At 36.8% G+C, this 26,199-nt stretch overlaps 1 protein-coding gene across 14 annotated transcripts in view; it reads left to right on the forward strand.

The window, feature by feature from the left end:
* Positions 1-26,199, forward strand: part of MLLT10 (MLLT10 histone lysine methyltransferase DOT1L cofactor) — a 259,175-nt gene that overhangs the window by 217,379 nt on the left and 15,597 nt on the right. For all 14 annotated transcript variants that reach the window (XM_072651682.1, XM_072651678.1, XM_072651677.1 and 11 more), the window contains one exon: positions 25,615-25,732. In XM_072651682.1, coding sequence (XP_072507783.1) covers positions 25,615-25,732 — 118 coding nt within the window. The remainder of the gene's footprint in view (positions 1-25,614; positions 25,733-26,199) is intronic.

A 26,199-nucleotide genomic window follows, 5' to 3' on the forward strand; every position in this document is an offset into this window, starting at 1 on the left:
TGGTAACTATGTATGTATGTAACAGACAATTGGATCTGTCTGTTGATCTGTTATGTATGTATTGCTTACGATCAGACAGTAAAAAGCCCTATCTATTGGTCTTTATTTATCTGCTTGTATTTTCTCTGTTGGTATATGTGATTATAAAAGATTGTTGACCCCTCAAAAGTTGCATTCCTTTTAGAAAAGCAGATCTAAGAACCTGTGCTAACAGGCCATCCTGGATGTGTCAGGGTGCTTGCTGCTGCACATGACTGGCAAGTGAATTGGATTTTAGTGAGGCAAGGCTGTAAGTCCTGTAGACAAAGTCACCAGCCACACTTTCTCCTCCAGAGCCATCTGGGTGCAGTGGCCGGATATACCTCAGGACAACTGGAGATGGCCCAGCAGTCATGGTGTATGATCTTTGTGATTATTTTGCTGTAATCTCCTTGCTAGTATTTTGTTTAAATTTTTTGCATTCAAGTATGTTAGGAAAATTGGCCTGTAGTTTTCTTTTTCTGTGTTTGCTTTTTCTAGTTTAGGAGTCAGCACCATATTTGTGCCATAAAAGGAATTTGGCAGTTCTTTGCCCATTTTTCCAAATAGTTTATATGGTATTAGAATTATTTATTCTTTATGTGTTTTTTATGGAATTCATTTGTGAATCCAGCTGGTCCTGGGGATATTTTCTTAGGGAGCTATGATTTGATGATTTGTTCAATTTCTTTTTCTAAGATAGGGTTATTTAAGTATTCTATTTCCTCTTCTGTTAATCTAGATAATTTATGCTTTTGTAACTATTCATTCATTTTGCTTAGATTGGCAGGTGTATTAGCATATAATTGGGTAAAATAGCTCTCAATAATTGTTTTAATTTTCTCTTCATTTTGGTGAATTCACAGTTTTCATTTTTGATATTAGTAATTTGTTTTTCTTTTTTAAAATCAAATTAAGCAATGGCTTATCAAATTTTTTTTCATAAAACTAGCTTGTACATTTATTTATTAGTTGAATGGTTTCTTTAATTTTAATTTTACTTATCACCTTTGATTTCCAATATTTTCAGTTTGGTGTTGAATTAAGGATTTTTACTTTGTTCTTTTTCTCAGGGTGTTTTTTTGTTTTGTTTTTTAGGTAAATGTCCAACTCATTGATCTACTCTTTCTGTTTTATTGATGTAAGCATTTGGAGATAGTAATTTTCTCCTAAGTACTTCTTTGACTGTCTCCCGTAAATTTTGGGATGTTGTCTCATTGTTGTAATTCTCTTTAAAGAAATTATTGATTGTTTCTATGACTTGTTCTTTGACTTACTCATTATTTGTGATTAGATTATTTAGTTTACAATTTGTTTTTAATTTGTTTCTATGGCATTTTATTGAATATAATTTTTATTACCTTATGGTCTGAAAAGGATGCATTTAATATTTCTACTTTTCTCCATTTGGTTGTGAGATTTTTATGCTCTTATACATTGTTAATGGGCTGTGTACAGTTGAGAAAAAGATATACATACTCCTTTCTATTCCCATTCCGTTTTCTCCAGATACCTATCACAACTAACTTTTCTAAAGTTTAATTCATCTCCTTAACTCCTTTCTTGTTTATTTTATGGTTAGATTTATCTAGTTCTGAGAGGGGAAAGTTGATGTCCCCCACTAGTACAGTTTTACTATCTATGTCCTTCTGTATCTTATTTAACTTTTCCTTTAAGAATTTGTGTTATGGAAGTTTTTATATGTTAATAGAGAAAAGAAAAATGTCCCTTCAAAATCCTTCTTATCTTCAAGGCTCACAGAAGGAGCTATTAACATAAGTTCTGGATGTAGTTTTGATTTATTTTTTTGGCATTCAACCATAAAAGAATAAGGGGTGAAAGAAATACACTATTCAAGAAATAAGGAAGAATGGAGAGGAAAAAGTGGAGCAAAGAGGCAGCTCATGAACCTCAGTCTTATCTGAACTAAACAAAGGACAACTGATTATACACACCTGTTCAAAGAGCTTAGTGTAACATACATTGAATTCAACGGAGAAACTGGTAGGGTTGATGACAGGAAAGCAAAGATTAAGTTATGGAGTGTAGAACCAAAGAAGAAATATTCACAAGCAAAACAAAGTTCATCTTAAGTGGGAAGTTACAAAGAAAGAAAAATTTCAGAAATTAAGGTTTAGAGTCTAGACTAGGTAAAGAGAGAATGAGTAGTAGAGAAGGCACAGACCATTTCTGTTACATATTAATAGTGCTTTCATATCATTGTTCTTCATATCTTGGTGAAGAATGGGTAGTGGACAAAGACAAAATGTGATGGAAATGAATACAAAATTAGCAATCATACCCTCAGAGGAATGGGTTGACCTTATCCTAATATATAGAGGGGAGCCACAATCCAAAAATATGGTGTTTCAGATATGCAAGTGGAGACCAAAGATTCACTTAGCATTAAAATAATGAGGCTGGGAAGAATTCGTTATGTTTACAGCAATTTTTTTTTCAATTTAGCAGTTTTATATATTTTTCCCACTTAATAGTATTTTTCCCCCAATTACATGAAAAGATACTTTTCATCATTCACTTTTTAATGATTTTCAGTTCCAAATTTTTTTCTCCCACCCCTACTGACTCCCCAAGGTAGCAAAGCAATCTCTTATAGGCTATACATGTACAATCATATTAAACATGTTTCAGCCTTAGTCACATTGTGGAAAAAGAATCAGAACAAAAGGGAAAAACCATGAGAAAGAAAAAGCAAAAAGAAAATAGTATGCTTCAAACTGCATTCAGATTCCATGTTTCTTTCTCTGGATATGGATAACATTTTCCATCATGAGTCTTTTGGAATTGTCTTATATAATTGCATTGCCGAGGAGAGCTAAGTCTATCACTGGTCATCACAGGGTGTTATTGGTACTGTGTCTGATGTCTCCTGGTTCTGTTCACTTCACGCAGCATCAGTTCATGTAACTCCAGTTTTTTCTGAAGTCTTGCTGTTCATCTTTTCGTACAGCACAATAGTATTCCATTACATTCATATGCCACAAGTTATTCAGCCATTCCCCAGTTGATGCGCATCCCCTCAATTTCTAGTTCTTTGCTACCACAAAGAGAGTTATAAAGCAAATTTTTTAAGAAGAGATGCCAGTTGTGATCTCAAAGACAGGGCAGCATTAAAAATAAACATGGCTAAAGGAGATAAAGCAGAGAAAAACCTAATTATATTCAGAGCCACTTTTTGTAGTAGAAAAGAATTGGAAACCATGATTTCTCATCTCACTTGGAATTTCTCAACAAATTATGGTATATGAATGTAATGTAATATTGTTTTGCTGTTAGAAGTAACAGAAGGTCATATTCAGAGAAACCTCGGAAAATTTGTATGAACCAGTATTTAAAATGAGTAGAACCATAAGAACTATTTATATACGGTGACTATAGCAGTGTAAAAGATAAGGCTACTTTGAAAGACTTAAAAGTTCTAATGAATGCACAGACCAGAAGGTGAATGATGAAGCGTGTGCCAACTCTAGCTCTCAACAGAAAGGTGACTGACTAGAGGTGCAGATGGCATTCATTTTTCAGATACAGCCAGCATAGGGATTTGTTTTGCTTGAGTATATGTATGTGTTATAAGAGAGAACTTTAATTTTGGGGTAGGTAGTCAAAGTGATTCTGGAGGGAAAAAAAGAGAAAGATCCTAGAGAGATCAGAAGAGGACACAGACAGAAAGGGCAATATTAATATATACTTTATCAGTGCATACAGAATAGATGGGCAGCTAGATGGCTCAGTTGATAGAGCAGTGGACCGGGAGTCAGAAGATCTGAGTTAAAATTTGATCTTTGACACTTGTGAGTTGTGTGACCCTGGGCAAGTCACTTCACCTTGTTTGCCTCAATTTCCTCACTTGTAAATAAACTGGAGAAGGAAATGGCAAGTCACACCAGTACATTGGCCAAGAAAACCCTTAAAGGCGTCATGAAGTCAGATGCAATTGAAATGACTAAATGTATGTCACATGTGTACACAATAGATATGCACAGTATAGACAACTCCTTTTTTCTTGTTTATGCAAATATTTGTGTTGTTGAAGTAAGTCATGTTTATCAGAAAAAATAAAAGAATTTAAATTAAATCTTTCACCAAAGTATTTTATGAATTCTGTGCACTGAACATGAAATACAATTTTTCAAAGTAAGTACCCCAGTCTTTTAAAATTTTTTATGAAATGTTTTTTAAAGCCCCTTCACTTACTGTGTCCTATGTCTCATTCTCATCAATATTGCCCTTTCTCCACTGTACAGTTCCAACCATGCTCACCGTTTCCCTAAGGCAGAATGTAGTAAGTTCACCTTTCTTTTCAAACTCGTTCTTTTATGCTCCCATTTTAACACTACAGACACCTCTCTGGCCATTCTCTTCAGCACTGGTTACACTTTGTTTTCTTTCCCACCATTGCACCCTTGCTGTGAAGTCCTTGAATGGAAGTCAGAATACTCTTTGTGCCCTATTGCCTCTTCCAGATTTCCATTTGCTACCATAACTCAGCAGCTTATCCTTTTTTAATGTTCACTGTGTGCAGTGTAAGCCATCCTGTCTGTTTTCTACCATTTCTTGAGGAGTTCAGTAATTGGCTCAGTTTTCTTCCTTGCCATTTTATGCCCTTGTTTGTAATAGGGAAGTTTATCATACATGTTAAGGCTTCTGAAAAGCCTGGATTTTCAGTTCTTTTTTCTTCTCCTATCCTATGACCCAGTCCTCTCTTCTGCCAGAACCACACTTGGGAATAAACATTGTTTAAATCCCTACTATATACCACGCACTGTGCTAAGTGCTTTACAAATATTATTTAGATCCCTCTTCTCATGTTTCTTCCTTCCATCTCCCCCAGAGCTTTTAGAATACTGTCCTAAACTTATACTTCAATCTCAGCACCTGCAGGCCTCTCTCAGCATTCTTCTCTGGCTTCACTGGCCACTCTTCCCAGTCTCAGCCCTATATATGTAATCACTTCAGCTCTATAATTTATTTTACTCTCAAGTGCTTTGTGTTTTTATCCTGCCATCACTCATGCCATGCTAAAAATCCCAATACTGATTTCTGTCACCACCTCCTCATGCTGAACAGAACTGGGGGAGTCATGCAACCAAGTTGACAAGGTCAGTAAAAAAATTATCTGCCTTCAAGTAGACCCTCCCTGTAGCAAAGCAGTCCTTTCACTACCCTTTAATCAGTTCCTTTCCCAATTCACACATAAATTCTTCCAAACTTTCTCACCTCTCAAACTTTCCTCTCCTCTTGACTTTCTTGATTCTCAAAAACTTCATCCTAAAAGTTCCTTCCACCCCTGGACTTCACACATTGAAAATATCTTCTTCCCTGTGGCCTCTCCCTCTGATTGGCTGATTTCTCCCAGAACCTCCATTTTAAGGAAGTAATCTAGACCAGTCATGTCTTCAGACCTTGTGACCACTCCAGGCTGTCCTTCTTGACTCTCTCAGACTTTGTCTACAATCCTTCTACCAAACACCTCCCCTTTCAATTCTGCTTTGCTCATAGAGCACAGAACCTTTTCTGATGTGGGTATGCCACACTGAGTGGTCCTGTGCCAGTGTCTCCCATGTTGCACAGTCAAATCCAAAGTTCTTGAGAGTGCCCTTGTATTGCTTCTTCTGACCACCATGTGATCGCCTACCCCCTGTGAGTTCTCCATAAAATAGTCTTTTTGGCAAGCATACATTTTGCATTTGAGCAACATGGCCAGCCCATTAGAGTTGCTCTCTCTGAAGCATAGTTTGAATGCTTGGCAGTTCAGCTTGAGCAAGGACTTCAGTGTTTGGTACCTTATCCGGCCAGGTGATCCTTGGAATCTTCCGAAGACAGTTCAAATGGAAGCGATTCAGTTTCCTGGCATGGTAGACTGTCCATGTTTCACAAGTAGCACAACAGCTCTGTAGACTTTCTGTTTAGTAGTCAGTCTAATACCTCTTCTCTTCCACACTTTTCTTTGGAGTCTCCCAAACACTGAGCTATCTCTGGCAGTGTGTGCATCAACCTCATTGTCAATGTGTACATCCCTGGAAAGTAAGGGAAGTGAACTAGCAAGGTAAGTGAACTTATCCACAGCATTCAAAACTTCTCCATTTTGTGTAAACGGAAAGGTGCTGTACTCTGTAAGCAAAGCAGAATTGAGACAGCACAAAGGAAATGTAGGATGCCACGTTTGGCAGTATCCACCCCAAATGTTCACACAGACTATCTGTGCCCAGCCTGTGGTAGAGCATTCCAAGCTCATGCTGGTCTGATCAGCCATGGTCAGACACACTGAAACTTCACTTTATCATAGTGCTGTCATTTTGGTCTTTTTGAAGACAAAGGATGGCAACCAACCTCTCCCCCGCTCCGATTTTCAGTTTCTTTTTATGTGTTGTCTTCTCCCGCATTAGGATAGAAGTTTCTTGAGGGCAGGAATTATTTTTCAGCTCTTGTATTTGTGTTCCTAGCGCTTAGCACAGTACTGGGAACACAGTAATTAATATACATTTGTTAACATTACTATCTTAGTTGAGCTGCCTGTTTACTAAGATCAAGGACTTTCAAAATGAGTTCCCTTCTCTACTCCATCACTTCATCTCAGACCCCCTTATGAATTTCTTTCATTTTCTTCTCTTTCACCCCCCTCTCAGTTCATGATATGTCTCTTTTCCTCAACAAAACAAATTTTCTACTCCTGCCTTTGATTCTTTTACTTCCTGTCTTCTTCAACAGATTGCTCTCTCAATCATTTCTACCATCTTCAAACTGTCCTTATCTACGGATTTTCTGCCTGCTGCCTACAAACATTTGAGTCTCTTTTCCCTTAAATTTTTTTTTTTTTTTACTAAATCCAATTTTTCCCTCAAGCTACTGTCCTATATTTCTCCTTCCTTTCCCAGCCAAACTCCCATAAAAAGTCTACATTTGTGGCTTTTATTTCCTCCAGTTTTCTCAACACTTTGTAAATTTAGCATCAAAATTTATCACTCAGCTGCTCTCTCCAAAGTTATTAGTAGTCTCTTAATTAATCAAATCTGATTGATGACTTTTTCTCAGTGCTCATCCTTCTTGACCTATCTGCAGCATTTAATACTGTTGATTACTGTTTTCTCATGACTGCTTTCCTTTGTTTGGGGTTGGGTTTTTTGGTGACATTGTTCTTTTCCAGATATCCTCTTTCTGTCCAATTACTCCTCAGTCTCCTTTACTGCCTCATATGTTACCCTTATCACATTCACTCAATGTAGGTTTACCCCAGGTCTCTGTCTGGGATGTTTCTTTTCTTTCAGTGGTTTTTTCTCTTAGTAGATGATTCCTTTCTTATATATATCCAACTTCCATCTGTCTCTTGAACTCCAGTCCCACATTGTCAGCTGCATAGCGGACAGTTTAAACTAGTTATCCAAAAATCTTTATTTCTGCTGTGCTCCCCCCAGCCCAACCCACCTCCCTCCCTTTTCTTCTGAGAACAACACTATCCTTCCAGGCTCCCAACCTTGTAATCTCAACTCCTCACTCTCAGTTGCCCCACATGTGCTGTCAACAACTAAATATCGTGATCTGCATCTTTTGCAGACTGGCTTCCCCCCTCCCTGGTGCGTTTGGTTCTCTCATCACCCTCTTCTTCTCTTGACTACTCTTCCCTCTCTGGTGTTCATGACATGACTCTCCTGGTCTCCTTTCTACTTGTTTGACCATACTTCCTGTCTGATTGATGGTTTATATTGCACTTCCTGTTTGTTCCTCAAGGTTTTGAACTTGGCCCTCTTCTTTCCTTCCTCTCCATTTTCTGTTGGCAGTATCACCAGGTCCCAATGGATTTAACTATCATCTCTGTGTAACATGCAGCCCATCTCCTCTACCTACTGATCATTTCAGGCTTGATTCTTGGAATCTCTTTAATTCGTCTTGTTGAAAAGAAAATAGAACTCAGTTTCTTTTCCCCAGACTGTTCCCTGCTTCTGTAGTGGGTAGAGTGCTGGGCCAGCCATCACTGAGATCTTAGTTCAAATAGGTCCTCAGATAGTTGTTAGCTATGTGACGCTTGGCAAGTCACTTAACCTCTAAGTCTGTTTCACTTTCCTTAATTGTAAAATGGAGATGATAATAATAACACCCACCTCCAGGCTTGTTGTGAGGATCAAACAGCACAGTGTAGACCCTTGATAAATCCTCCCTTTCTTCCTCTCTTCCTTTTGATTTTTTCCTTCCATCCCTCTCCCTCCCTTTCTTCTTTTCTGTCCTCTATTTCTAAGGCATTACCATCCTTCTAATCTCCCAAGTAACTTGGGCATTTTCTTGAACTCTCTCACCCTACATAGCTAATCAGTTGTCATAGCTTGCCCTTCTGCCTTCACAACAACTCTTTTATCTGACCCCTTCTCACCATTTAACACAGCTGCCATTTTAGTGCAGGCCCTCATCACCACTTGCCTGAATTATTGCAACAGTTTCCTAATTGGTCTCCCTGCCCTACGTTTCTCTCTATTCCAGCTCCTCTACATAGTGATGCCAAAGTAATTTTCCTTAAATGCCCATATGATTGTGCTATTCCAATACTTAGCAACCCCATTGTCTTCCTGTTATCTCTAGGACCAAACAGAACCTGTTTAGGTTTTACAGCCCTGTCTGGCCATCCTTCCCCCATTTTAGAGGCAGCTGCACTGGCCTCCTCTGCTTCTCACATGCAGCTCTGCATTGGCCCTCTCTGTGCCTCTGCCATAACTGCACACTGTGTCTGCAATGCTTTTCCTTCTCTCCTCTTCCATATAGATTGGTCTTGATTGTGTTTCTTAATGTAGCTCAAGTGCCATTCTCTAGAGGCTTCCCTTGCTCTCCCTTCCCAGACTAACTCCTTTGCCTGTATTTGTATTTATTCCATTTGTCTTTAGGTTGTGTGTGTTGGTAGATGTACTTGTTCTCCTCCATTAGAATAGAAGCTGTTTGCAAGGAGAATTTGTTTTGTTCTTTGTCCTTGTATTCCAGGAGCCCGCCTAGCCCTTGTGTGATCGCCTGTCTTCACTCCACACAGCAACACCATTTGCAGTGTTCTCCTGATGGGTATCTCCCCTCAGTTCTCACATTTTTCACCCTGCTGCCCAAATGACTTTCTACAGACAGTTCTGATCACTTCAGTCTGTTCCTCAGTAAGCTGCAGTAGCTCCCAAGTGCATCTGGGATAAAATACAAACCTGTCTGTTTGGTTTGTAAAGCCCTTCATCATCGAGCCCCATTTGACCTTTCTAGCCTTATCATACACCGCTCCTCTTACAGTCAAAGCAACCTTCTTGCTGTTCCATCTCCCTTGGCATGGTCCATTTTCTACGTCTGGAGTGCACTACTTCCTGTCATTGACCTCATAGAATCTTTTTCTTTCTTCAGGGCCACAGTTCAAGCATCACCTTTCATGTGAAGCCTTTGCTGACCCCTAAGTCATAATAATTTCCATAAACTGCCTTGTGTTTATTTTGTGTTCACTATATATCCATGTACACACGTGTCCATATGTATGTACACATATATAATAGCATGTTTTCCTTGATAACCTTCTTAAGAGCATTTTTGTCTCTGTATTTCCATTGTCTGACAGGGTTGGGGAACCTGTGGCCTCGAGACCACTTGTGACCTTCTAGGTCCTTGGTTATGGCATTTTGACTAAATCCAAGTTTTACAGAACAAATCCTTTTATAGGGGGTCTCCAGTACAATGCCTGGAATGTAGTAGTCACTAAAGAATTATTTGTTAATTGATTGATTTTTTTTCTTTTTTTCCTTTTTTGTAGTCTAAAATAATGAGGAATTTCATGAATGGATAAAATAGTCATTTGGCTGTTGATATGATTAGCATTCTTAGTTCACATTTGTGGTTTTGAATCTTGTCAGTATCTATTACCTAGGGATTTCATAGATTGTACATCTGGGTTATTCATTTGTATTCTTCAGTGGTATTCTTGAATTAGCTTTATCTAAAGGTCTAAGATATCTTAATTGAGGATGCTTGTTTGGGATATTATGCAGTGAATGTTAATTTTATTGGCATGATTAGGCATGTTACCACTCTTGAGGAGCTTAGAATTTAATTGGAGAGAAAAGGCAAGATTTATTATTTTTTTTAAAATGAAGATATTCAGAAAAATAAAATAGTTACTTGAGTGTGAATACTGAGCTTTTTGATTTTGCTAATTGGTTTTTAGTATGAATGGCTCAGGGAATGATTTTTTTTGTGTGTGGGAAAATATCAGTATCTTTTATTTTTTAAATTTATTTATTTTTAGTTTTCAGTATTCACTTCCATAAGTTTTAAATCCCCCCCCCCAAGATGGCATGCAATATGATATGGCTCTACAATACATTCCTATTAAACGTATTTTCATATTAGTCATGTTGCATAGAAAATTATTCCAAATGGGAGAGAACATGAGAAAGAAAAAACAAAAAAAAGAAGATAGTCTATTTAACTCTGAATTCTGACTCCATATTTCTTTCTCTGGAAGTGGATAACATTTACCATCATGAGTCCTTTAGAATTGTTTTAGGTCCTTGCATTTCTGAGAAGGGCGAAGTCTATCAAAATCAGTCATTGCACACTGTGGTTGTTTCTGTGAACAACGTTCACCTGGGTCTGCTCAATTCACTCAACGTCAGCTCATATAAGTCTTTCCAGAATTTTCTGAAGTCTGCCTATTCATCATTTCTTATAGCACAATAGTATTCCATTACATTCATATACTAGAACTTGTTCAGTCATTCCTTAGTTGATGAGCATCCCCTAAATTTCCAGTTTTTGGCCACCACAAAAAGAACTGCCATAAATATTTTTGTATACATGAGTCCTTTTTTCAGGGAATGATTCTTGAAAATTTGGTTGTAACGTAAAGGAAGACTGAAAGATTCTTTATTATTGTATTCTTTTTCTTTATGTTACCTCATGTCCAGCACAATGCTTTTCAAAAAATAAGTGCTTAAGAAATATTTGAAGAAGAAATACTATTCCGTCTTTGAGTGAAGACAGAAGAAGTTTAAATGTGATATGTTGCAAAAAGACAATCTTGGTTGAAATGGAAGGTACAGAATGTTCAAAGATGAACTCAGGTTTAGTTATTTAAAAATAGCAGAAACAAGAAGTGACATTTCATGATTAATCTGATTAGTCATGGTAACTTTGTCAACTACTATTTAAAACATTGATAGATATTAGACCTTTTAAGGTCATCTGGTCCTACCCTTTGATCAAGAACTGTCTCCTATAAAAATAGTTGGCCAAAAGAGCCCCAGCATTTTTAGGGGATATTTTTAAGAGTTTTCCTATGATGAGGTGAGGGGGAAAGGTAGCGGTAGAAGTTGTATGACTCTAGTCTGATTTCCTCTTCCCCTCCTCTAGCAAAGTACATCTTTTCCTCCTTATTTTACCTCACCTTCCAGTCTTTCCTCTCAGTTAGATGGGGAGGGGTGCCCAGATTAACAAGGCTAAACCAGGAAGACAGAAATATATTGTTAGAACACAGAGTTGGTAGGCTTCCAAACTAGTCCTATTATCTTGGGCAATGACATGGCTCTGCGTGTAAGTAGATTGCACAGTAGATGTTCCAGGGAAATATTGCTGAGTAATATTCTGTTGTATCATAAAGGAAGAAGTAATGGTCCAACTCATTTGGTCGAACTCAAGCACATCCCCTATTAAGGCAGTTAGGTTGTGCAGTAGTAGACAGCACTGGGCCTCGAATAAGACTTGTTCAAATCCAGCTTCAGATGCTTACCAGTTTTGTGACTCTGGGGAAGTTACTTAACGTCTAGCTGTCTCTGTATTCTCATTTGTAAAATGGGGATAATAAAAGCACCTACACTCCAGTGTTATGATGATTAAAAGAGATACTATTTGCAAATCTTTTTGCACTGTATAAATGCTAGCTATGATTTCTGTATCAGTAGAAAATGAGATACTACTCGATCATTCAGCAGTTAAGAGAAAGAGGTTTACTTTGTCGTAGCATGGAATGAACTCTCTTTAAGTTCATCCTAGAGCTGAACCACAGCAGACACAGGCCCTGTTCTCTACTCCCTTGTCCCTTCCACCTCCTTAACTGGTCAGTACAGGGTGCACAGACCCATAGGGTCTGGGGACTCCTGTACGTCAGAAAGGGCCAGACTCCAAGTAGTTGAGCCTTTTTTATGCTTTTAAATGATCCACAAGTGAGGTCAATACAGCCAGAGGCTACCGGAAATCTTTGTCAGCCTAGGCATTAATTGACCCATAGCCCTCTTTGCCTACTAATATAGTCTCCAGGATAGCTTCTTTGCCTTCCAAAGAAGCCAGTTTTGGGGAAAGGGGGCAACTAGATAATGATCCTATCACCCCATTCTGAAGGAAAAGAGATCTGAAACCCATTAAGCATAGAGAACCACCCCTTTTGTTGTTTTTGTTTGTTTGTTTTTAATCCTTTACCTTACCCTAAGCAAAATTTTCTCTTTGCTGCTTCCTCTTTTGAAGGCCTTTCTAACCTGATCCTTGTCCTTCACATACCTTCTTTATGTCTCCTGACAATCTATAGCCCTTTTTTCGATGGGCATGTCCAAAATTTCCACCATCTTCCCTTGTTAAGTAGAATACATCTAGGTGTAGTTTTGACTACCTGATTAAATAGTTTATACGAGTGAGAGGCAGCATTGGGTTTAAGAAAGTTAGTTAGCATCCTGTCTCAGATGCTAGCAGTAAAACCGTGACAACATCACTTAACCTTGATGCTTCATTTCTTCATCAGTAAGTTGTCAACAAAGCCTTAGGGCTGTGGAGAGGCCCAAATGAGATAATTTAGGTAAGGTGTTTTTAATGCCTAGATAAATGTCCTAAATGTCTGCAGTTATTTCTTAGCTTTTGATAGCTCAGATTGTATTTTAGAATAGACTTGTATTAATTCAAATGAATATCACATTGGTAAAATGTGTAGGTAGATAGTAAGGTAGCTAGACTTGACCTTTTTTGTCCTTTTTTCCTACTCTGTCAGCTCTGTCTCCTACAAACACTCTCTTTATCTGGTTTTCTAGGAAGTCCCAGTATGTGAAAGTTTCTGTCTCTGCCTCCTTATTTTGTATGGTTGGAGTTCTTGGGTATTTCCTGTAAAGAGTAGATGTAGGCTGGATTATGAACACTAAAAAAAGATAACATTTCCCATCTTATATATTTCAATTAGATAATTTTCTAATGGTAATGCCAAGTCCCACCAGGCATTCTTGCTTATGGACAGAGTACTGGGCTCTTCAGATTCTCTACCTCTAACACTTACTGTGTGACCACAGTTCCTCGTTTGGGCTTTGGGCAACTTGCTAAGAATTTATGATACCAGGATTTATTTTGTTGCATAGTAGAAGCGGCATCATTTCTCATATTCCGTAATATGTAATGTAAAACAGAAACAGGGAAGATCTGCCTTTCATATCAGATCATATCAACAAACATTTATTAAGTATGTGACATCAGAGGCACCTGCAGGAAGCTGTGTGTGATGCTCAGTATATGCTGAGTATTGGCGTTTGAGTTTTTGTTGTTGTTGATAAATGCTAATATGTTGGAATTGTTCCATAGGTGTTCTTAGACATACCAATGTGTACATTAATAATAAGTAACGTTAAGTTAGTTATGTTATTGTTAATAGTGAGCTGAGAACATTTCTTTATTGCTATAGTAAGTGCTCTTTCCTCAACACAGCTTCTCCAGGTAGGGTAGTGTACCTTTTATCCACATTTTACTGATGGGAAAACTGAGAGTCAGGGCATTTGCCCAAGACTTCACAGCTAGTAGTTGAATGTTAAATACGTGAAATTAGTCCTGTTAAACAACTTCAGGATGAATAAGAGAACTCCCAACATATTTTATCTTCTAAATGAAATATAATTATTTACTTAGCTCTCTTCATGATATAACTTTAAATTTCACTAGATAAAAATGGAAATGAATGTGTTGTCACCTTTATACAAATGCTTATGTAAGGTTATGTATTTAAATTGCCTTACAAATCTTACCATTAAATATTTTGGGGCATTTTATTAGTTTTGTATATATTTTGTTTCTTGTGATCATAAAGTTCTTAAAAGTACACACTTTTTGAGACTCCCATGGGGCTTTTGATAAGTAATGCAGATGTTAACTTTGATAGATAGGCAAATCGCACCTCTAGCTGTCCAACTTTCATTCTGAGAAGCTGTTTTTTCCAGAGCTGTTATATAAGAGTCTTAATGATAGACCAATAAAATTGCTTTGTTATGATAATTGTGTAAGGAAAAAGAAGAGGCTATAAATCTTTGCTGGTGTGATTCCTAATTGTCAGTTACATAGTTCCTTCACCAGGCATACATAAAGCTTAAAGAACTTTTTGATGCTTCTCTTAAACTGACACTTAGACTTATTTGTGTGATGTGATCACAACATGGAATGGGACAGAAAAGCAAGTGTATGTGCATGTTGGCCATTTAGGCTATCACTATTTATGATCAACTCATGTGTGATATATCCAGACTTGTGCTCAGGATCCCCCACTGTCTGCTGCATCGACTCAGAAAGTGAAAGACTGTCATTGAAGTGACTCTTTTTAAGCTGACTCAAGGGAGCTTGATTGGTTTTGCCTAGGTTTTTGTTGTGTTTTGTTTTGTTTTTTTCTTTTCTATTTATCTTCTTTTAGTAGCCAGGTTAGGGTCACCCCATTAATAGGGTTCCAGGTTAGAGAGAGTAAAAGGATAAACAAAGCACTACTCTTAGAAGTAGTTTTGTCTCTTTTAATTAAGTGAAGAGTTCTCTGTTGATACCTTTTTTTTATCACTGGACAAAGTCTCACAAGAGCATTTTCAATGTGCATTTCTCTCATTTTATTCTTTACATAAAGTCTGTTTTAATTACTCTCTGGTTACTTCCAGGCTGAATTAAGCAAAAATCTCATCTCCTCTCATTCATTACGGTTGTAGGTTTGGGGGATGGGGGGAAGAGGCAATGAAGAGGAATTTACAGCCAGAGGGAAAATTCCATGTAACATGTGACTCAACTAGAAGAACAAAGAAATCTTAGTTGCTGGTAATCCAGGATTCCTGCAAATTAAAATCTTTACTGTTTCTCCCCTTGTCTAATTCCAGTAAGATTGGTCTCTTATAAATATGATCACCCGACTAGGCTGAAAGGCAGTTGCATGATTTTTCACAGTACTGCATGCTGAGACAGCTGCATCTCTGTTCGCCCACCAGCAAATGCTTCCTGCTTTCTCACCGCAGCTTATTTAGCCTGGCTTATCTGGTGCTGCTGTAGCAACCATCAGTCTCCAGGCAACTGAGGCACATTGACCTCTGGGTTGAACCGAGTGTAACGCTACTTCAATTTAGCCGCCTGAGACAATAGTAATGGTGCAAAATGTGGAAAATGTGAAATTTTTTAGTTTCTGTGTGTGTGTGTAAGGATACAAAAATATTTAGAAGGAATTGAATGTTTAGGAGTGACTTTAAAGATTGTGGATGCAGTGGGTGGTGAATCTTCTGTTCAAAGCTGCAAACTTTTATTTCTTATCTAACTTGCGTAAGTAATATAGTGTATAATAAGCTTCAGTCCACATAATTCTTACGTATTTAGTTTTACATGGAAATTCACTAAAGGTAAATTACTTGGAATGAAGATATTAATACATTCTTTAACCAGATAAAGGAAAGTAAGTGAATGGTATTCAGAAATAATTCTGGAATACTCACTCAATAGTTAAGACGATCTACACGCTGCCATTGCAGATGTTTTTTGTTTGTTTATGAAAAACTTGTTAAATTTAAATACTGTTTCGTTACATTTTTATTGCTTAATGAGGGCAGTAATTCTTAGTGGCTGGCCTGCTGCCAGCAGGTTAGAAATTCAGAGGTCATTCTTGATCTTTGTGCACTAGTTTAAAGAAAAACAGACAATCCTCTGTTTGGCATCTTTGCCACTATTAGAAATGTTAGTGGGCAAACTGCTAAGGGGAGGGAAAGGAGCGGGGAGTGGCCAGTGGAATTTAAATTGGCTAGAGTGATTGGTGCATCGGGGACCTTTACCAGGGAAAGAGAGGAGGAGGCATCGTAAAGATGTGAGCAGTTTCTTGAGTCAGACGACCAAAAGCGAAAAAAATCAAGAAAAAGGAAATGTCATAACTCTTTAAGAACTGTTTGGCAACCCAGTTTCAAATCTTAAATATATTTGTTGTAGTTGTTTCTTAAACATTCAGCTTTAATTAGTGATTAAGACTGTGTGGCTTCATTAGTAAACCAGTAATATAGTTACAATTATAACAATTACAGTTTCACATCATTGGAAGATAGAGTAGCTTCTATCTTTGTGTTTTTTAATGATTTCATCTGCCCTTGTTGTACAGTGGGCAGAGGTATAAATTAGTTTCTGTAGGTGTGCCATTAATTTTTCATTTTGCCTTTCAAATCCCACTGTGTTTCCCAGTTATATTCGTTCTTGCCTGTCTTGGGGAGCATACAAGTGCTTTTGTTTGAAGGACTTGAAAAAAATTAAAGTTTAAGACCGAATTTAATTTTTAAAAATTCTTCTTTAAGAAGCTCTTTTCTGGGTTTTGCTTTTGGATAGAATCATGATATCTGTGTATATGCAATTTGTATATGTGCTTAAATAACCCCTACTACCTATCTGCTGTATATGCTACTGTCAAAATAAAGACGATAGGTTTCCCATGTTTAAAAATCTTTTGGAAGAAGGAAATTTAGAGGTTTACCTAATGCTTAATAGACACTGACATCGGAGAGTTTTTGTGCTAGAATTTTTGGGTTCTTAAGCTCCTTGAGTTTACAGTGAGACTTTCACTACATGTTCTTTGTATGTTTTATGTTTTAGTAAGTACTGGATTGATTTATATATTTTAGATATAGTGAATTAAAGAGCTATTCAATTATGCATTTTATTAAGGTTTCTTTACTAATTGAAGTGTTATATAATCTTGGAGTGTGTTTATCTTAATTTTTAGTTAGAGAATATTTTTAAGAGTAATTTTGGTAATAGTGTATAAATATGCTGAAATGACAAAAGAATAACTCCATCATTAAGAATAATACTATTCTAAGCAAACTACTTTGGAAGGGGAACAGTACTAGATTATTTTGTTTCACTTCTCTTGGGTATAATGTTGTTAATTATTGCTCTAAGCAGTAACTTAGTTGACACAGTGTAAATGAATGATATTGAGTTCTCAGAAACAGCCTATTAGGAAAATAAGAGTATTTTCCCTCTTTTTTATAAGGAGGGAGCTATTTATTAGATGATTTATATCACAAGTAAATTATTTTTGTTTTTGTTCCAAACAGCTGACACATGTGAATCGAAACTAAAATTTCTATATATTCAGAATCAGAATTGACCTTTTAAAAGAAAATATTTTCAAATTATAAAAATAAACACAGTAGCTTGTGGTATCAGTGGTCTGATTAGCATCTGATTTTACTTCTATTTATGTTGATTTGAAAAAAAGCTGACAGTTCCATGGTGAGTTTTTTCAGAATTTGAAAAAAAACCCACATATTTGGTTAACTTTTTTATAAATGGATTGTTAAAGTTAAGATAGCTTTCTGAGGATGTTAACTTTTGAATGCCCTCTAAGAGGTAGATATAGTTCGCACAAGGTACATTTTAGCTCTTAAAACATACATTTCTTTATTTGAAACATCTGGCTTCTTGAAGGTGATTTTAAAATTGAAGGTAAATTTAAAATTATTTTTATTGTCTGTTTTCATGTGCTTATTTATATTTATTACCGATTAATATGTGTCTGTAATTCTGACTTCACTGCTAGGAAATATTTGATCATTTCAGGGAAAGAATAATATGAAATTCCTTTGTTATTATTAGTAAGATATTATACCCTGAAACCTTAGTATTATGAAAATGAAGAAATGGTTCTTACCTCCAAGCCCACTCCTAAATATAAAGTTTGCCAAAATGTTATAGTACTGAAGTGTTAGCATTGACCTAAAAATTAAAAGGAAAGAGGTGTACTGATAAGAAATAAACTGATTAAGAATCTGTTCTGGAATTGGTTGTTAGACCCCTTCCTGTTGTCCTATCATGAATGAAGGAGTTCAGTAATGGTTTAACTACAATTAAATCCCTCCCCCTTCTTTATGGAAACTCAACTGTGGGCATTTCAGCATTAGCCTAAACAATGGTTTTGAATATGTTAAGCCCCTAACAATTAGGGAGCAGTTTGGGGCATTGAATAATGTGGAATGATGCAATTGAACCTGACAGCTTCAACAGTCAGCCTACTCATGGGACCTGAAAGTTGTTCACACTTGGTTTCATCTCTCATCACACGCTGAGTATTAAAACCTTACTGGTGGGGAGCTGAAATAGACAGAAATGGGGCCTGTTAGCAGAAAATATTTCAGAGTATCAAACCTGAAAAGAACAAGGGAATGGATAGGATTGTGGATTGTCACATATGTTCTTGTTTTTCAGAGATCATTTGTAGTGTAATTTATATGTAAGTGAACAGAGCTTTTCCATAATTGTATTTCAGAAACATCTCATTTTTTATTTGAACATTTTCTATGAAAACTTTTTCTGACTCCCACATAAAACTTTTATTTGCTAACTTTATGAAAAAAAGTCTTACCATTTAAAATTACCTGTTCTTTTTAATAGTATTTCTGCAAAGTCGTTTGGAGGTATGCAAATACACTAGTTTGAAACATTACCTAAGCACCACAAGGGAAATGAATAATAAACCTTCATTTTCCTTAATATTTGTTCAAGATGTTCCCCATGTTTCCTATTTTAAAATTACTCTTAAATTAGAGACAGTGGGGGGGGGGGGGGCGTTTGTTTTTGGAAAGTAGAGAAGGTGAGCATTGCAGTTGAGTTCTTATGAGAATTGCATATTCTCTTAAAAAATAAAAAATTCAGTTTAGGAAATATCTTTGACAGGATTTCTAAAGTCCATTTGTTTTTAGACATGTGTGAGTTGGTTATTAAGGTATGATGAGAAAAGACTGCAGTTTTTAAAGTACTGCCTTTTAGAACTTGTTTGAATCCTTTGACCTTAATGTGTATTGACAGGATGATTACGCATTTTTAATAAATGCTTGCTGCAGCCTGTTTCTACAATGAGTGTGGTATGAAGTTCCTGGTTCACCTCTAAATAATGCATTACCACAGTACTTTCCTAAAAGGGAAATTGTGGTATACATAAGGTGCTTTCAAACTTCTTTATATACACCTTCTCTCTATTACTACCTTTAACCACCAAGTGAAAAGAAAACAATACTTATTTTTAAGACTTCAGGACTTGTGTAGTCTCATCTAATGTGACTTTCTCCCTATAAAGGCGTGTAGTCTATCCCCAAATTCTCTTAATTTAGTTTATATTACAGTTAGACTTTTCATGAAACATATGTATGTGACTATAAACAAAGATTTAAAATTTTGGAAATGAAATACCAGTTGGGCAAAAGCTGAGACTGAAATATTTTAAATCATGCCAATATTTTTGATCTGGTGTGCCAATCTACTTAGCAAACTTAATTTCTTTAATGTCTTCTATTTCAAGTTTGTGTACCTCCTTGAAAAAGACTTGTTAGGCTTTAAGTATATTTAACATAGGAAGTTTATCCAGATTTGCTTAGGAAAATCAGTGTTTTGGCTCAGCCACCTAATATATTCCTTCTAAACATGTGTTGAGTCTGCCATGATAATTCAGTTATTTATAGCAATCAGAAAAGTTTTACTGCATTGATCTGCATGTTTGTTTAGCAGAAATTATACTTAATTAGGCTTCCGATGAATTATGAAAATCAAAGTAGTAGAATTTAATATCAGAACTAAAAAGCTTTACAAGGTCAGAAGTGATTAACTTCCTATTCCCCACTCTTAAATTGCCTTTCTGAAAGTCTGAATTTTTGAAACTTAAAAAGCAAAGCTCTGTTGTAGCAGTTTAAAATGTTTAAATTTGCGAAGCACCATACATTAATTTAGTGGATTATTTAAGTTCTTAGTAGGTGACTCCTTGGTTTTAGGGCAGGGAATCTAATTCTTTAGAGAAAACTATTAGTTTTCTTTGCAAGTTGATGGTATTCATGGAAGGAGCTAGACAGGGAGTCAGGATAGCTGGGTTCTAGACCCTGGAAGTACTCTGACATTGAGCAAATTATTTAACTTTTGTTCTATTTTCTTCATCTGTAAAAAAGATATTTCTAAAAAAACTATGTTCCCAGAATATTGTTATTTCCCTGAAAAGAAAAGGTGGAAAAGACTTAAGGGAACTAATTAATTCTTCTCTTCACTAGCTCAGACCGTCTTGTTGGCAGCAGGATTCGTGTGGGGTGTGTTTGTGTGTGTGCTTGTCGTGATAGTGGTCAGGAAAAAATTAAAATATGGGAGAGGTGGGGCTCTGCTGGAAAATTTTATACCTTTAATTCATATTTCATTGATCACCTGATTTTCTAGGTGTTACTTTTCTCTTCCACATTGTGCCAAGATTTCTGTAGTAGGCATGTGGCCTACAGGATGATACACTTCATATATCCATCATAAGAGCCTTATGGTATATAGTTCAAAGGACACTTACTTGGAGTCAGGAAATATCTGATTCAGAGCCCAACTACAAAATCCTGAATGATGGCTAAGTCCCCTAACATTTCTGAGCCTTCATCTTATCATCTATTAAATGGAGGGATGTGGGGGATGCTGATAACTGTGTCATTCTGCCCCAGGAAACTGTGGTGAGGAATGTACTTGAAACTGCAACACTTTTAAGTACTCAATAAAGGTGGGCTATTACAGCAGCATACAAATGTACACGCTGTATTCATCCCTAAACCCTTCCCCCTTCCTAACTTCCCTATTTCTGTTGAAGTTATCACCAGTCACTCAGTCCATCCACTCCTCAACTCCACCCCCCCCACCCCCACCCTACATCCCATCCGTTGCTAAGACCTGTCCATTTTACCTTCATCTTGTTACTTCTATATGCCTACTTTTTTCCTCTGGCCTTGCCTTGCAGGTGTCACCTATCGTAGTAGTAGTCTGCTGGTTGCTTTCTCTTCCCATTCCAGTCCATCTTCCACTCAGCTGTCTAAGTGATCTTCCTAGAAAGCTTCCAGTCACGTAACCCCCTACTCAGTAAACTCCAGGGGCTCCCTATAACCTTCAGGATCAAACATTAAATCCTCTCTTTGGTATTCAAAGACCTACACCCCCTATTTTTCCAGTCTTACTCCTTAGCTTCTCCACCTTCAGCTCTCACATTCTGTGATCCATTGCCTCTCACTCAGGGTAGTCCTCTAGGTCTGGAATGCTCTCCCTCCTCACTGTCCGCTAAAATTCTACCTTGTACAGGATCCCCCTTAGTGCCAGGACTTTACCTCTGTGAATTCTTTCCTTTTTACCTTCACTGTAGCTTGTTGGAACATGGTTCGGATGTTGTCTTTCTCATTAGACCGAGGGAGCTCCTTGAAGGCCAGGCTGTCTTTTTACCTTTTGTGTTTAGCCCGGTGCCTGGCACCTAGCAGACACTTAGTACTTGTTTATTGACACTCACCGAATGGTGCAAATATTGTTAGCTTTTCCGTGTTGTGTCCTCCTTTGTTCCCTCTTTTTTTCCCTTTTGCAGGGGCCAGTGAAGTAGAGAACCCTCTGGTTAGCAGGATTAGCTGATGGAACAGTGCTATCCATTTTTGCAAAGAACTTGTTGCGTAGGAAGTCCTTATCACAGTAGTCTGTGTTCTTGGGTTTACTGATCACTAAGCAGATGCACTGGGTTGCTTGTAGATCTTGTTCATACCTGCTATTTTTTTGCTTTCCTGCTGGGGTATGATAAGTAGCCACTGATTTTGTTAAGTGTTTCATTTTTCAAATGTAAGCAGATGTTCAGAATGTTATCCTTGAGTACAAGTTGGGTTTGTTTTGCATTTTGGTATGCCATATCCCAGTCCTTCCTTACCTTTCTTTTTATTTATGGATTGTTCTGTGTGATCTAAAATATTTCTCCTTGGTAAGTGAACTGTATCTTCCTGTCAGCTTGCAGGATAATAGAGAGCCCTCTGTCTTTCTTGACCATTTCCCCTTCCCGAACCCTGTATATAAATTTTTCCAGTTTAAGGGTTATTAAAAAAAACAAAACAAAACAAAACTGCAAAACTGGAGCAGGAATTCTTAACCATTTTTTTCCTTTATGGATCCCTTTGACAGTCTTATTTTTAAAGTCTTATGGATTCCTCAGAATAATGCTTTTAAATGCATAAAATAAGATACATAGCATTGCAAAGCAAACCAATTGTGTTCAAATACAGTTATAAAATTATTTTTAAAACAACCTCACAGACCCCAGGTTAAGAACCCCCTAGTTAGAGCTTTATTGTGAGTTCTCAAGATGCTGGTAATTTAAAATGTGAAACCTGTCACTTTCCAAAATCCACATCAAGCATCTTTTAGGGATGGCCTAGCTAGAGAAGATGCTGAATCTTCCAGACTAGAGGAACCAGAACTGGAACCCAGATCTTCTGACTCCCCTGGTGTGGTCCTTCTCTTATTTAGTAGCCTAACTTTGACCTTTATGATAGATAAAATGAGTTCCAAGCTGCCACCCAGGTGAAGGCTGAGCTAAAGTAGAACAAACTAAGATTGTATGAGTGAAACTAGTGCTGTCTGTGAGGTAGGTCTAAAAGCCCTGTGAACAGTTTATCTGTTAAGCATAACTTTGCCAGCTCACTCTTCTGTTTGCTCTTACGCTGTGACTTAGATAAACAATTGTTCATGCTCTTAGTTTACTATAACTGGCACTATACGAGAGAGATGTGTCCACTGGGTCTTGAATATTTCTTATTTGTATCTTTTATACCAAATTGTCCATATTCCTTGTAAATCCCCATTAATGTTTCTTTATCTTCAGTTTATTAATGAGTTTTTTCTGTTTCCCTAATCCTTATTTTTTTCAATTCAGAATAGTCCTTTCAGCGGGTTGCTTGCCTTAGTGCTGTAGAAATGTGAATTGTTGTTGTTACTCTTTTCCTTATTATTCCCACTAAATCCATAATCCCATCACAGAGATTTGAGTATCTCCTTTTTTTTTTTTTTGAAAACCTTTTTTCTACTCTAGGCCAAAATCTTCAGGAACTCCAGATGTCTTAGCAATTCCAGAAAACTTTGAGCATATTTTAGAATTATTGTTCAAAAAAAGACAGGTAGCTCAAAGTTCATTGAAATAGAAAATACTGAGACAGAGTTTGTATTGCTGTGATCTCCAGTTAAACAGTATGAATTTTTTAAAAACCATTTTAATTGATGAGAAAAAAAAGCAGGGATACATTTTCTGAACAGATCATTTTTAACTATAGAATTTCATAACTCTATAACTATCTGGAACTCTTGAAGAGCAACTGATTCTCCATAGTGCTTTTTTAACTCAACTGTACCCTTTTAATCACCACTGCTCAAAAAATTTTAGCTGTTTTAGTAGAAATCTTTTTAAAATATGTTACACAATTTAACCTTTTCTTGATTAGGGCCATCACCATGTATCAGTTATTACGCTGTACAATCATGTCCTCAGAACTTAAGATGTTTCATTAAGACTTTATTTTTGGTTACTCTTATCTCACTTATCTCAGACTGTGGTTTTTTTGTTTGTTTGTTTGTTTTTGTTTTCTATTTTTGTGCTGGCTCTTGTTAGATTTTCTTTTTTCTTTCCTTGCCATCCTTTGCCATTTCTTGTTTCTGTCTTATGTGCTTACCTGTAGCATAGACCTCCTTAAGCCATGAGACCCAACTTAGGAGAATTGTCTCACAAGCAAAAATAGATAGTCTCTGGGGAGTGCAAGGAGTGAGATTCAGTGCCCCAAGTGCGTAGCTTTTGTATAAGTATTTTGTAACATCTCTTTTAATTGCCCAAAGCCTTTATTGCTTATTCTGGTTCTCAGTAGCCAGACTAGTCAGGTAGGACTCTTTATACATTAGGAATTGTGTTCTGCTTGGTTCGTATTGGAGGAATATTTGTTGATGTCTGTTAGGATGTTCTTATTTTAGAATTTTTATCCTTTTTGAGTTTACTAATTGATTGTTAAACAAGACTTATATTGTGAACTTAATAGATTCTTATGCAAATCTTCAATTAAGAGAACAAATGAAAGGAACTGACAGATTGAACTTAAAGCTGCATCAGATTGTGAACTCTAAGGTATACAGTATGGAACAATAAAAACACGAAACTAGATTCTGCATCACTGGAAGCATTCCTGTGAATTATAAAAGTCCATTTATCATCCTTAATAAGTTGGCCAGGAGCCAAAATGTAATGGCTGGGTGTGATTCCTTCCAGAAACACCATTTATAGTCCTGGACTGTTTTGCTTGTAATGACTGCTGTTGTCGTCTTGGTCTCTAGTGCACGGTTATAAACATCAGTCTGTACCACGTGTTTGACTTTTTAAAATGAGAAATATTTCAGTTCTTAGAAGTCATTTTTCAGATAACTTATTTTTCCTGTTTTTAAGTATCTATATAGAATGATTCTATTTTAGGAATCAGTTGTGTGAGAAGTGCGTTTTGTGCCAGTTTGAATTTTGTATCAGAGCCCTGTTCTTTTGAGTGAATGTGATGAGCTCTTTTCCAAGTGTAGCATTTTGAAGGCTGTAGTATTCTTCGAAAGGGAGAAAGCATGCAGCCTCGTGAAGAAGGCATTTTTATTACTTTGGATTATGCAAGACTTTGGCCAGCCTCCTTTGCTTCATCTGTTCAAGGGTTCATTTTCGCTTGTTTGGCACATGTCCCAGTAGAGGCCTTCAGAATTGTGGTTAGCAACATGAATGAATTACAAACTTTGGACGAGCTCTTCAGTAAGTCGAGCTGGCCAGCTGCCAAAAATACAGTGCCTTATATGGGGTCAGGGCAAAGCTTCGATTCGTCGAGCCCTGTATTGTATAGAAAACATACTTGTGATGCCTGTTTGCTTTCTTTTAAAATAAAAACAAAACAAAACAAAAAAAAAAACACCAGGCTTCTTATCAAAATAGGAAGTAACAAAATACTGTGCAAGTTTTACTAATGACAGAGTAAAGCAAAGGAAATATGGCCCATGAGGCTAAATGTAGAGCTGGAAGTGAGACCTTTTGACCTCTTCAGTTGGCTTGTGATGTAAGGGACCCAGGCATTTGTGAGACATCTGTTGTCTACCTGCCCTTATTTTGTAAATGCCTTAATAAGATTAAATAATTAGGAGGAGAACCACAGGATCACCATGCTTGCCCTGAGTTCTGGCATTGCCTACATACTTTCAGACTGGAAGCAATAGAATTCATTCTCTACCTCACATATGTTGTTCCTTTTTAAAGTGTTACTCAAAGCAAAATTTGTAAATAGCATTTTAAAAACCATGATTTTGAGAAAGCAGAATTAAACTCCTGTGTACTCTGTTTCTTTAGAAATCATAATCTCCTTAATGCTTTTTCAGACGGTCACTTATTCTGTTAGTTGTTGTAGCAGTGAAGTCAGAATACCTGGTGACTAGGTTTGTTTGAAAAAAGCTAAAAAAAGCAATAACTAATGAAAGCTGTCAAAATACAAGTTATTTATCTTTGCACTTTTTTCCATTTAGGCAAATACCATGTCTGGATCTTCCTTAAGTCTAGCTCCATCCCATATGTATGGCAATAGGTTAAATCCTAATTCAGCGATGGCAACTCTTATAGCTCATTCAGAAAACAGTCAAGCAGGTAAGTTTCAAGAAATATTGAAATTCTCCCTAATTTCACTGTCTTTAAAGGGAACTAATTTTATTTGTAAACTCTAGTATAGTTACTAAAGAATTGTGTGATTTTTTTTTTTCCCCAAAAGAATCACAGTTGGAAGTAAATGCTCTGCTGTGCCGCAGAATAGCCATGTGCATTTTTTACTGTCTGAAATGTAAATGTTTAAGCAGAGCCATCAGCAGGCAGGAATGCAGCAGCGTCTCCTGTGACTTCTGTGATTGATGTGTTCAGTTCTCAGTTCTTCGCAATGAAAGTAACATAACACGGGGCTTCTCTGTGAAGGGCCTAAACCTTTATTTGCATAATTCATGAAATTGCATTACACAAACTTGGTTTTAAAAAAAATCCTGTTAGAGAACTTCTACAATGTTTAGTAATCCTGTGAATATTTACCAGTTGACATTTTGTAGCATTTTCCTCTTCTCCTGTTT

Source organism: Notamacropus eugenii, chromosome 3, assembly GCF_028372415.1.
Source record: "Notamacropus eugenii isolate mMacEug1 chromosome 3, mMacEug1.pri_v2, whole genome shotgun sequence".
Classification (NCBI taxonomy): Eukaryota; Metazoa; Chordata; class Mammalia; order Diprotodontia; family Macropodidae; genus Notamacropus; species Notamacropus eugenii.